Here is a 14724-nt window from a genome sequence, read left to right on the forward strand (position 1 = left end):
TAAAATGCAAAATAATTTCTTTCTCTAATTAATTCTCTAAATAATAAATTATTTAGTTTTTAAAATCAAAATTTAATCAAATGGACAAATCAAATTTACTTACACAACAGGTTTCCTTGGTTCTATTATATTCCTTCGTTGTAAACTTTTAAAGTTATCAATCAGAAGATTTCCATCAGGCTATATAAAATAAAAAACGAAATGGTTTCAACTTTGAAATGCAAAAAATACGACAGGAGAGACTGAAATAACACTTGCAAATACCTTCATTTCTCTAAGTGTTGGTGCAAGTTCTTCACTTAAGTTAAATGCAATTTCTGGATTTTCAAACCTAGTTGCAGACATAACTTCAAACTTGTTATCAAAATATATTAACTGATGACATAATTAAGAATTAAACATAAAGAGCACACACAAAAAAATTGTTAAAATGTTCAATATTTTTGTTTAAATAATTTTTTGAAATATCATAACTTTCAAAATTTGTTTAGGTATATTATTTTTTATGAATTTAAGAAACTGTGTGTATTTAGGAAATTATAATTAAAAAACATAGTTAAACTGCTTTTCCATTATAAAAATAATTTTTTTTTTTAAATAGCAAGCTTTTTAGAATTTTGAAGCTTTTAGGAAAAAAGTTAAAAAAACTTAATTAATGTTAATAAAAAAACTACTTAAGGTAGGTTTAGTTTACCTACCTAGGTTGGTAGGTTTTAAATATTATATTAAATTACTCTGTTAAATTGAATATATTTTTTTAATATTTAATTTCGAATTGTTTTTACTTTTGACACAAAAAAAATTAAATTAAAAATCATAAAAATATCTAAAACTATTAGAATACCTCAGGTAGTCTCTGACCAATCAGGTAGTCTCTTTGGTCTTTCTCTGACCAATTAAAACTACTCCATTTTCATAAATAAAATCACACAAAAAAAAATAACTCACTTGTATTTGCTTAATCTTTTAGTGCGAGTAGCTGTTTGAAGCATTTTTTCTGATTTTTGCTTCATTCTTTCAGCTATTTTTTTCTCTTCCTCTCTAATTTCTTTTTTCAACGTTTTAATTCTATATAACAATAAAAATTTTAAGACTTAGTTTGTTATAGATTCATACTTTTTTTGAAATTTGTAATTTTTCACCTGTTCTGTGATTCTTAAAATGTTTTTTTTTTTTTTAATTCAAAAGACAATCTGTGATTCTTAAGGTAAAGGTCGAATCTTAACATAGCCTATATTAATCAAAGCAACCTGTAATTTCTTAAGTTTGTGATTACAAAGTTAATTTTATGGTATTCTGTGATTTTTAACATAATCTATAATGATTTATGTAATCTTGTACAAGAAGCAACATTTATTAAATTTTTATTAACATTTTTTTATCGACATCTTCACTTCCAACAAAGCTGCAAGCAACCACAATTAGAGTTGGAAGTTACTGGAAGAGAAAAGATAAAGTTTATAGAGTAAGATAACAATTGACAGATAACTTAAAAGATTACAAATTAAATGAATCAGGAAAACAAGATAAAGGAAGCGAATTCTAAAGAACTGATGTTTGAGGGAAAAAAAATAGACAAAAAAGAATTTTTGGAGCACTTAGGAACAATCACAGTAAAAGGATGAGACTTAATTGAATGACGAGTAACACAAGAAAGATTTTTGTAGATGGCAAAAGAGACGCTAGCTCTGTAGAGCAGCGCCCATTGTAGTATTTATAGAAAAGAGAAAGTGAAGCAACATTACAACGATGTGGTAATGGTTGGAGATTGCCTACAAGAGCAGGTTTAACTATGTTTACAACGTATTTTTGCAACTTGTCTAAAAAAGAAAGGGCACCATTAGAAGATCCACCCCAAATATGGCAACAGCACTTCATATAAGGATGGATTTGAGATTTATAAAGATAAAGAATACAATCCTGAGTAAGAGAGTGGCGAGCACGATAAAGAGATGCAACTTTAGCAGATGCTAATTTTGCAATCGATATGATATATGGTTTCCAAGAAAGATCGGAAGTAAGAGTTAATCCTAGAAGATGAAGGGTAGATGACACATCAACTGCATTAAAATTCATAAATATAAGAAGATCTAGGTTATTGGGATAATGATTAGCTAAAAAAATGAGTTTCATCTGAGTTAAAATTCACTAGCCACTGAGAGCAGGAATGCTTTAGCAGAAATGAGATCCTTTTCAAGCTCAAATGGCCTCTACAAGCAATCAGAGAGCATTGGCTTCTTATCAAGACAAGAAAAAATCGTAGTATTATCAGCAAATAATGCGACCTAAGATGTGAGAATTTCTGGAAGATCACTCATGTAAATTAAAAAGAGTATAGAGCCAAGGATAGAACCTTAAGGAACCCCTGAAGTTACAGGATATGAAGAAGAGTGCTATCAAATTTCACAATCTATTTTTTTTTATTACTTCTATTTTTATTTCTATTTTATTAGTAAAAAATGTCAACTAAAAACTAGATAACTTATGTCCAAAAAAAGCATCATTAATAGTTGTGGAATAATTAACATAATTAATGGTTGTGGAATAACCAGTACCTGAATACATCATTCATAACAACTTTTGCAACTTTCATTTCATTCTTTTTTCTATCCTAAAATTGGTAAAAGATCTTGGTCACTTTAGCTTTGTAAAAACACACCCATACTTCTAAAACTTGGTTGAATGTAAAATGAAAATTGATATTGCAGATAACAATAAACATAAAAAAAACCTCAATTTTATTAAGTTTTTCTCTTTTACGCATTTTTGATGTTTTAACACGCTTCTTCGATGATAATTTGATTGTACCTTGATTGGAAGAATCATCAAGATGATTTGGTTCATCGTTATCTTCTGATTTATGAAAATTGAGACCTTCAGACATTTCCTTTAACCATAGTTTAGTCTATATGAAAACAAAATATAATTATAACTTAAACGCTCAAGTAAAACATTTTTTTAACAAATTCCCTCCTAACAAGGCAAGTAACTAGTATATGTAGTAACCGCAATTAACTAGTGAATTAAGTAACTAGTAAACAGTAACCATATATTAGGTTGGGAGTTAACAGAAAAAAAAGGAGAGTAACAGTAAAAATCGAAAGAGCATGCATCAGTTTAACATGAAGACAGTATGAAATCCAAAGCATTGATGCTTTAAATTAAAACTAGATGAAGAAAAGTTTTTTGAGCATGAAGGTACAGTTATATCAAAAAATGTTACTCAGCTGAATGACAAGCCATGAGTTTTGTTGAATCAAAAAAGTAATAATAACTCGCTTGAGCAGAAATCATGGTAGCATTTGTAGAAAAGAAAGCTAGCGCAGGTCCAATAAATTAACAGTTTGTTTTTAGACCTTGCCTTAAAGAAAAAGGGCCTCATTAAAAGAACCAGTCCAAATATGACAACAGTATTCCATACAAGTACAAGTAAGAGATTTATAAATGTAGAGAATGAAATCAAAAGTATGAAAATGGGAAATATGATAGCAAATGCTAACTTTGCAATGTATATACAGTTGTCATGACAGTTGTCATGAGAGGTCAGTATAAGAAAATGTCAAAAAGGAGAGATCAGATTCAAGATCAGCAAAATATGACCAAGGATAAAACCTTGTGAACCCCAGAACTACTGGAAATGAAGAAATTGTCTATCCAAGGAAATGATTCAATAATTTTAAATTTTTTTGCAGATACACTATGAAAAGAGCTTATGAAGAAGACTAGCATTCCAGACATACTAGACAATAAATTCCATTTATTGAAAGCCATTGCTATGTCAAGAGAAGTAGCTCTTTGCCTCACTGATTGAATTGCTTCGTAAGTTTATTCCCAGCCAAGAATGTGACTATTGGAGTCTTTGAAAATTATGGATAATAGCTATAAACACTAGGGGTGTAACAGATTGGGAATTTTGAATTCCGGCCAGAACCGGATTTGCCAAAATTGTTAAAAAAATTTTGGCCGGAATGAGATTTATATTTATGTAGTTTTTCATCTTCAACATTGAAAGTGAAAGCCTGCACCTCAGCATCGTGGCTACATAATATATATTTATAACCTATAATATATGTGTATATATATATATATATATATATATATATATATATATATATATATATATATATAATATATATATATATATATATATATATATATATATATATATATATATATATATATATATATATATATATATATATATATATATATATATATATATATATATATTATTTTAAAACATCAAGAAATACAGTTTCTCTCAATACAAATAATATTATTTTATAAGAAATTTTCGCTGGGTTATAGATACCAGCATCATCAGCTTGTAAAATGTTACAATAATTTTTAATCGTTATAGTTTATATAAAATTGTTACTATTGACGTCAGCGGTTGAATGGCTTCTTTTGATTTTTAAATTTTAAAAATGGCGTCCAAAACATAGTTTTTACATATTGGCCTTCATCAAGGTTAATTCCGCCGTTTCGCGCAGAGCACATGTTGTTTTGTATTTCTAACGCCTCTCTAATTTTTCTTTCAAACTTTTTATTTTCTACTTTTAACGTTCTTGTTTTTTCCCAAATAATATTTTCTTTGCAAAAGGTTTGCAAAAAACGGAGAAAAAAATAAATAACAATCTGACAAAAGAACAGAGGATATCTTTTAGAGAAATAAAAAACGATGAAACCATTGCTATATACCCGTTTGACAAAGGAACAGGTTTTGTAAGAATTGAACATTCTAAAGCTTTAGAAAAAATCCGTGAACAAATTGGTCCGACAAAAATTATTAGTGAAGACCCTACTGCCAGTTACGCGGCAAAAATTAGAAGATTTCTTTCAAAACTAAATAAAAAACAGCGTTTTTCTAAAGAGGAATACGAAAAAATATATCCAAGTGATCCTATCCCACCTCGAATGTATGGAGTAATAAAAGCTCATAAACCGGAAAAATCGTACCCTATGAGAATAATTATCTCTACCATTGGCACACCAAACCACGGAATATCAGAATTCTTAGTTAAGATAATACAACCAGTCTTAAATGAAAATCCGACACGATTAAAAAACTCTTTTGACTTTATAAAAAAAGCTGAAAATTGGAATGTCGCCAACAATGATATTCAAGTATCTTATGATGTTGTAAATTTGTACCCGTCAATTCCGTTAAAAGAAGCCACCGTTATACTTTTAGAACAATTAAGTAACAATTTATCATATAAAAACTTAACAAAACTAAGTATACCTGAAATAAAGCAACTCATAGAACTTTGCTTATATCAATGTTATTTTCATTGGAACAATGAGATTCACGTAATGGAAAACTCAGGACCAATCGGACTTTCTTTCATGGTTGTTCTCGCGGAATCTTTTCTACAATTCCATGAAAATAATGCAATTAAAATGGCTTTGACACAAAATCCGGCACTTAATCTAAAATCATTTTTAAGATACGTTGACGATAGTCATGCAAGATTTCCTAACATCAAACAAGCAAAACAGTTCCAAGATATTTTAAATCAACAACATCCTGCAATACAATACACAATTGAAGTTGAAAACGAAACAAAAACGCTTAACTTTCTTGACATAACCATTACAAATAACACACTAGGAAAATATGAGTACAAAGTATATCGAAAAGAGGCAATCACTAACATTCAAATTAAACCGCATTCAAATCACGATCCAAATATTTTAACAGCTATATTTAAAGGTTTTCTCCACAGAGCTTACTCCATCTGTAGTAAACATCATTTGCAAAACGAAATAAATTTTTTAATTGACATGTTTATTGAAAATGGGTACGATGAAAAGCTATTGAGGAATATTACACACCAATTCCATCAAAAAAGACAAAATAAAAACAAAATTCCATCAGAATGCAACAATCTTCCTGTAGTGTCTTTACCTTGGGTACCAGGCCTTTCACCAAAACTTCGAAAAATATTCCGAAAAGCAGGGTACAGAGCAGTATTTAAATCAAACCCAAATTTAAGATCTTTATTAACATCAAAAAACAAAACAAAGCTACCAAGTAACAGCCAACCTGGAACGTATATAATAAAATGCAACTGCTCCAAAGTCTACATAGGTGAAACAAAAATGCAGGTAAGTACGCGGATGCATCAACATCAGAAGAGTATTAATGAAAACAAGCCTAATCAATCTGCATTAGCATATCATAAAACCTTTTGCAAAGAAAATATTATTTGGGAAAAAACAAGAACGTTAAAAGTAGAAAATAAAAAGTTTGAAAGAAAAATTAGAGAGGCGTTAGAAATACAAAACAACATGTGCTCTGCGCGAAACGGCGGAATTAACCTTGATGAAGGCCAATATGTAAAAACTATGTTTTGGACGCCATTTTTAAAATTTAAAAATCAAAAGAAGCCATTCAACCGCTGACGTCAATAGTAACAATTTTATATAAACTATAACGATTAAAAATTATTGTAACATTTTACAAGCTGATGATGCTGGTATCTATAACCCAGCGAAAATTTCTTATAAAATAATATTATTTGTATTGAGAGAAACTGTATTTCTTGATGTTTTAAAATAATATATAATATACTCTCATACAAGATGTCATCTTTCAAATATATATATATATATATATATATATATATATATATATATATATATATATATATATATATATATATATATATATATATATATATATATATATATATATATATATATATATATATATATATATATATATATATATATATATATATATATATATAATATAACATATAATATATATATATATATATATATATATATATATTAATATATATTTATATACATATATATGTAATATTTACTGTATTAGGCATCCTATACTTTTTAACTATTTAAAAGTTAAGAAACATTAAAAATGAGACTATTTTTAATGTTTAACAAGCTCTTTTTTCATCAAAAATGTTACCGTTCAGAGACAGGTAACATTTTTGATAAAAAAAGAGTTTGTTTGTTGCCCAAAACTGGATAGCAACTCTTTTTGCACAATATTCCTAAACTTTTAGAAATCTGTACATAATTGATTATTGCAAATAAAGTTAGGCAAAGCTCAGATATGCGGCCTAAAATAATTTTATTTTATTGCTTGTTGCGCTTTTGTGTGGAAACTTGCTAAAAGTGGTGACTTTTTAATATAAACATTGACTATCTTATAGCCTGCTGCTACAAAGGAGTGCTACTATGTCCATTATCTTATAGCCCACTGCTTCAAGGGAGTGTTGCTACATCGCCTAACTTATAGCCTGCTTCTTCAAAGAAGTGCTGCTACATTGACTAAGAAATTGGCATAGGAAAGCAATCTTTTTTCTTTTATTATTTCAATTAAAATTTCTAATGTTTAAAAACTCTCCACTAACAAGAGGGCAACAAGCGAAAAAATAAAATTATTTTAGAGCGCTAACTGTAGCTTTATCTAAAATTACATTATGTATTTTTTACCTAGGTTTACCCATAGTTCTTCATTGCCCTGTAGGACAATGATTTTTTGATTTAATTTACACAGTCTGTGTCAAATGCCTTAAATAAATATAGTAAAAAATAAATATAGTAAAAAATAAATTCCGGTGTTCCGGCCTGAAATATCATAATTCTGGCCGGAACCGGAATGAACTTTAAGTCACAAATTACGGTCAGAATTCCGGTACATCCCTAATAAACACTGAAATGAAACAGTTGAATTTAAATTATTCTCACAAAATCAGGTAGGTCTTGTGAATTTAAATTATTCTCACAAAATTAGGTCTTGTGAATTTTGCCTAAAGTATTAACTGATGAAAAGTTACTTTAAAGTATTTGTTAAGAATATATTGAAACAATTTGTAATTATGTTGTTGTTTTTTTTCATCAATAATTTTGGTACTTTATTCTACTTTTTTATCTGATTGAGACCTTATAGAATAAGCTATAATATTGTCTCATTTGTGCTAAGTAACCTAAAATTGTAACAAGCAGCTCCATTAAAGGAACCAGCCTCTCTGATATCTACTGTAGAGTTCAAGAAACCTTAATACCAATCAGCCTTAGAATCATTAAACTGAGTTTTAAACTTTAAACTTACTATATAAAAGCACTAAATAATAAACTAAAAAGCAAACTAATTATAAAGGCGCAAAGAAAAACTGTTGTATGAAAAATAGAGTTAAGCATTCATCATCTTAGTCAGGAAACATAGTAACACAGGTTTAAACCAAACTAACTTTTTATATGAAGGAATGTCAGACTGGTTAATTTGATTTTGCCGCTTATCCCTAAAGTTTTTGCCAATGAGCAGTCAGATGTAGTTACCATTTGCCCCAGGATGGTTATTTTAAAATAATTTTGTTTTTTTGTGTCATGTAAATAAATTTCTTTTTTTTCTTCCTTTACAACAATACTTTTTTCTTTACACCAATACAACAATACAACAAAATAATAGAGAAAAAGGCTGGAAAAGATAAATCTAAAAACATTCTTTGAGTGAAATCATGGCATATGCAAAATATCTGTTCAAATATGCAAAAGCCATCAGCTGAGAGTGCAAGGTATTGTTTTCTACTATCAGAAGAACTATGTATCATTTTTTTAGATTTTTAAGTACACAATTAAATTTTATTTATATTTTATAATTTTAGTTACAATTAAAAAAAATATTGTTTTATACTTAATTATAAATATCATTATAACTTTTTTTGAAATGTATGCATACAAAGAATTGCTGAATATTTACTAATTAATATGCAAAGTTTTGATTTTCTTCTAATTTTTTGCTTCCAAGTTTTTATTAGTATTGTAGCTCCACTCTATAATTTTGCTAAAATAGCAGTAATGAATTTTGCTAAAATAGCAGTAATAAATTTTGCTAAAATAGCAGTAATGAATTTTGCTAAAATAGCAGTAATGAATTTTGCTAAAATAGCAGTAATGAATTTTGCTAAAATAGCAGTAATGAACTTTTCTAAAATAGCAGTAATGAATTTTGCTAAAATAGCAGTAATGAATTTTTTTAAAATAGCAGTAATGAATTTTGCTAAAATAGCAGTAATGAATTTAACTTTTTTTTATAAACATTTTGTACAAAACAGAAGCCCATCCTAAATTTAAACTGAGTTTAATTAAACAAATATATTAAATCTTAGCATTTTTAGTTGAAGTAAGAATGATCTTTACTGTTTAATTAAGCAAGTTTTATTTTTAAAAAGACAAAATATAATATCAATAATAAGGTCAAAAATATTTTCCATAAAAACAATATTTTTGACCTCTATAATTCTTTAAAGATTAGAATTTTTCAAAACAGAAGTTAAAGTAAAAATATGTAACAAATGATAAGTTTTCATTCTACTTAAACATTTTATGTTATATAACGTTTATGTAGAATGAATAAAGTACCATAAACACATATAAAAATAAAGTACCATAAACACATCGATGCAAGTACAATTATTATTATCATTATTATTATTTTGCAATTGTATTATATTAAAATTTTTAATACTTTTTATAAAATTGATAAAATTTATAATAATATTGCTTTTTTATATTATACTTATAATAAACTTTTAAGTTAATTTTTATTGCACCATAAAGTTAAAACATTTTGTTTACATGCATGCTTTATCTGTGCCAAGGGATTGCTTCCATTTTGAAATAATATAAATGTCACCAAGAGTGTGGAATTTTCTATGATGTGAAGCTAAACAGCATTTTTTATAACACAGATTTCTATAAACAGCTTAAACTAATAATAACTTTGAATAAGATATTATAGTATTTTTTTATAATAAAAAGTAGAATAGTGTTTAAAAAAGTTAACTTTAAAAAAAAAAGCCAGTCTAATACTAAGTAAATCTGCTTGTTTCATACACACACACATACACACACACACTTATATATACATAATAATTAATAAATATAACAAGATATTTTAAACAAAATAAACCTGTTTTTTAAGTTCATCAACAGAAACCATTTTCACTTTGTCATTAAGTTTTTGTTCTTCAATCATCTTTTTCATCTGTGCATCGTAGGCTTTTTTGAGCAGATTCTATACCATAAGCTTATTTCAAAATGTGCAATTTATTCAATATATTTCAAAACAGTTACTCATAAACTTATTCAGAAAATGATCGGTCAATGCAAACAATAGATAACTAAAAGTTAGTTAATGGATATAAGTAACTGGTGATGAGTCATTAAAATGAACAACTTATTATCACATATATTAATATTAAAATCTCACCTGATGAGAATCATAATCTGGATTGTAAGAGGTACCGGGTTCAGGTGTAAGAACAGCTTTTATGTCAGCTTTCCCTTTTCCAACAGTTTTAGGTTTCTATAGAATAATATAGTGATGTTTGTTTTATTATTGTTATTATTTACTTTATATCTTACTCTTATTATTATATTTTAATGTTGCAGTGTTAGAGCACTCAATTTGTTAGAGTATAGTTCAGTGTTTTCTACCTTGTCCCTGGTAGTACTACGCTCTCTGTTTCTCTGCACAGTATCAACTTGTTTCTAAGCCTTATTTGTCAAGGTTTACTTATCCAAGTTAAAGTGTTGAAAAATCACAATAAAAGATTTAAACAAATAAAAAACAGTCTCTTTAACTGTAGTGACCTCTTCAGCCTTCAAAAGGTAAAAAAAAACAAAACTTTTAACACTTTTTACTCATCATCTTTCGACCAGCACTTCCTAACTAAACTAAAGTTTGGAAAAAATTTAATGCTATTAAGGTGCTTCAAGAGTAATCCTAAAGGTCTTATCACAGAGCACTGTGAAAAATAATTTAACAGGGAGTTAATGCCACCTTTCTTACCAATGTCGCTTATCTGGTCAGAGCTTACATAAAATCGTGGACTTCTTGGTTCTGAGCCAAAACTTTACCACTGTGCGATGCATTTATATTTATTGGCTAACAATTTTCTTACTTATAATTCTATTCTTTTTTTTTTTTTTTTTTTTTTTGTGGTTATTAAGGTGCTCCCAGAAATCCTTGCAGTCTTTTATCACAGAACACTGAAAACATTTAATAATTTCAGTTTCTTTTGTTTTTTATTAACTTCTACTTTTTTGTTTGTTTTACATTTATTTGTAATCTGTAACTTTATTTTTCTTCTATATAATTTTTTTTTTTTTTGTATAGCATTTCTTTGTGGTCTTTTTTTTTTTTTTTTTTTTTTTTTTTTATTATTTATTGTCTATTTTATGATTAATTTGTAGCTATTCAAGTGTCACCTAGTTTTGTAAACTTTCTTTTTGTAAATTTTGCACCACAATTAAATAAATTAATTGTTATTATTAGTTTGTTATAATCAAATTAAAAAATAATATGCTTTGTTAAAACATGTTGTTATTAATTATTACTAAATTAAACTTTATCATAAAATAATTACAATTGTGTTACTTGTAATAATATTTTATATTATTCTATTTTGTAAATTTTTTTTGGAGTTTAACTGATTTCTAATACAAATGTATGTTAAAAAAAATTTGATGTTACAAATTAAAGTTAAAATAAACAACACCTCAATCATTAGAAAAAGATGGTAATGCAAATTTAGATTCACAACAAAAATTACTGAAAAAACAAACAATTCCACTCACGATTTTAGCTTTTTTGATAGCTGGCTCAATGTACGCATCAACAACAGTCAGTTTTTCTATAAATAAAAGCCGTAAACTAAAAACCATGCAATATGAACAATAATTAAGAAATCTTATTACATTATATTTACTAAATATTACATTTTTACCTATAGTAGTACTAAACTTATTAATAGTAGTGTCCACTCATGTGTTTTGATATGGAATAGACAGCATTTATTAAAGAAAGAAAGACTTTTGAGCGCATTTTTTATTAAAAAATATAAGAAAATTATATAGAAATGGGTTAACTTATATAATTTTAAAATTAGATTAATGTAAAAATTCTATATATAAAACATAAAGAACCTGTAAGAGCAAACGTATGTTAGGTTTGGATTGTACTTGTAAGGATTGTGTATGTATAAATATATATAAACAGATATAATGTATAATAACATATTTATAATATAAAAAATCTTTTATAACTTTATAATAATTACAAGTCTTTTTTGCTTAAATGGTTTTGCTTTATGTTCTAAAAAAATAGAAAGAATAAAAGAAAAAAAAATACTCCAGGTTGAGGATAAGAAGATTTGGAGACCTTTAATTTTTTTGGACAGTGAGCAGCACATTTTAATATTTTGGACAGTAAGCACATTTTACGATTACATTACTTTCATCACTACAACATATTTGAATGCAAAAACAAAACTTTATATAAACATTTTATGACAATAGTAATTAATATAGTTAAATTAAATTTTATCATAGAATTATTTTATGTTTATAACTTAAGAAGACAAATAAATTTTATGATTAATTTTTTTTGTGCCGAGTTCCATTAAAAATTATTACTTTTTGTTATTTTAATTTTTCATGTGTAGGTATATCTAAACATAACCTATAATCACCAAGGTGATTATAGGTTATGTGGTAATCTATAATCACCTTGGTGAATGTAGTGGTAACCTATAATCACCTTGGTTGATTATGGTCTATGTGATTTTAATTTAAATAAGTCAATTTTATTTTGATTTCATGAATAAATCAAAAATAGTTAAAACCAGACTAAACTTATTTCATGCCCTTACATAGATTTGAATTTTTTTGTTAAAAAATTATTGTAGATTATGTGTTGCTCATTTTTGTTGTTAGTACAGAAAATTGTTACAAAAAAAGTCAAATCGATAGTAAGAGTTACGATACTTAACATTCCTGAGCAAAAAACCTATTTAATGTTCTTTTTTAGTATTTTACAAATATTATATTTTTTCACATTAGATACGAGTTATGCTTTTATATATCAATATGTTAATATGTCTATAATCTGTTTTAAATTGTTGACATTATTTTAAAACTATTTAATTGCAAACTATCAAAAAGATTAAAAATCAGGTATCACTTGTTTAATCAGGTATCACTTGTTTAATCAGGTATCAGAATTTATCACAATGTATTATAGCAATCAAACATTTACTTTTGTCATTGTTTCTTGGCAAAAATGTTAAAGCTTTTATATGAGAGTTATAATTTCAATTATATTGGTTTCTTATACTTTATATAATGACTTTCTAAATGTTGTTTCTTTGCAAAAACAAAAAAATTTCCATAACAGTTTGTTTTTCTAAAAAAAAAATTGTAAACTTTGTATAAAAAATTTAGCCTGCAAAAAATGCTTAGGGGTAAGAAAGCATTATATATAGGAGAAAGCCTTGTTATGAAATTCTGTTGCATAACAGAAAAGCGTATCGCAAATAAATGTAACTTTCAATATACATATTTACATCATTAAAAGTTAAACTACATCATTTGTGTATTTCAAAATACCTCATTTTAATTAAATTAAATTGAAACTGAGTTAAAAATAATTCAAAGTCTTTATCTTTAGAAAAAATTTATAAAATATCTTTAAACTAAACAATATTGTTATAAAAAATTATCAATGAAATTTAAATATGTTGTTTGAAAAAAAAAAAAATTTCCTTATTTTAAAAAACTTATACTTTTTGAAACTTCATTTTTTAAAACAACCATAACACACATTATTATTGTCTTATGTTTGCTTTCTCACAATTTATTTGTGTTTTTTCAATGAGGGGGTAATTGTTTATGAGTGAGCTTATTTTCAATTAAAAAAAAAAACTACAAAATTTTTTTTGTAACATCTTGGCTTTAACAAAATTTTCACCTTCTAGTCATAAATTAGTTAATCATTTCTAATCAACATTCATTCTATGATCAATCTAAAAAATTATTGATAATGACAATTTCTTTGTTAAAAAGCAATTTCAAAACAAACAAAAAAATCATCTTCATAAATTTGTTATATAAAACTTACTAAAAATATTTTTAGAGGCTTGATTATGGTTTACCCAACAATGCATTTATATATAGTTATAATCGCATTAAGCACTTTTGTATGCAAGCATTTTTGTTACAGGATGAAAAAAATTTATTGATTTGAAACTATGAATAAAAAAACAAAATAGTTGAATTTTTGGCGTAACGTAAATGGCTTAATGTGTAGGTAAATTCACTATTGTAAATGCAAACACCATAACGCTTATTAACAAAGCCCATAAGAGCTGTATACAACTTTTTTATTATGTATAGAATATTTATCTAGTTTCCAGTAAACAGATAGAAAACAAAGGATTTTCCAATTGATTGATGTATCCACTAAGTTTTTCCTTATGCTTATTTCTTCTTATGCTAAAATCTCAAACTATTTTAAGACCATGTATATAAAAAAAAAGTTAACAAGTTACTTATAAAACTTAACTAGAACAATTAGAGAGCATTATGCAGTAAATGTATCAATAAATGTTAAGCAATCAAGTCATAAGTTAAAACTTCCAATGTTTGAAAATTATCAATCATCATTTTATGATGTTAAAAGCTCATTAAAATACTTAATATTAATAGATTTTTATAAAATCTATTAATGTTAGGATTATATTTAAAACTTTAAAAAAAAAATTGCTTAGTATTGAAAAATCTTTAAGTAAACTTACAAAATTTTATACTTAAAATTCTTATTCTGTATTAACAAAGTATGTGAATAACTTTAAGAGAGGCAGTACAAAGTTTAACCTCTGCACTCTTCTTATCTTGAGGCATTAA

The 14724-nt window shown here is 26.2% G+C and overlaps 1 protein-coding gene across 1 annotated transcript in view; it reads right to left on the minus strand.

Moving 5' to 3' along the window:
* The window catches only part of LOC100213887 (ribosome biogenesis protein NOP53), a 36687-nt gene that overhangs the window by 15415 nt on the left and 6548 nt on the right, over nucleotides 1-14724 (minus strand). Inside the window, exons 4-11 of the mRNA XM_065805573.1 lie at nucleotides 11620-11675; nucleotides 10250-10345; nucleotides 9950-10054; nucleotides 2732-2905; nucleotides 2556-2611; nucleotides 949-1068; nucleotides 265-331; nucleotides 104-180 (exon numbers count right to left, since the gene is read on the minus strand). Of these exons, the coding sequence (XP_065661645.1) occupies nucleotides 104-180; nucleotides 265-331; nucleotides 949-1068; nucleotides 2556-2611; nucleotides 2732-2905; nucleotides 9950-10054; nucleotides 10250-10345; nucleotides 11620-11675 (751 nt within the window). The remainder of the gene's footprint in view (nucleotides 1-103; nucleotides 181-264; nucleotides 332-948; nucleotides 1069-2555; nucleotides 2612-2731; nucleotides 2906-9949; nucleotides 10055-10249; nucleotides 10346-11619; nucleotides 11676-14724) is intronic.

Source organism: Hydra vulgaris, chromosome 09 (genome assembly GCF_038396675.1).
Source record: "Hydra vulgaris chromosome 09, alternate assembly HydraT2T_AEP".
NCBI lineage: Eukaryota > Metazoa > Cnidaria > Hydrozoa > Anthoathecata > Hydridae > Hydra > Hydra vulgaris.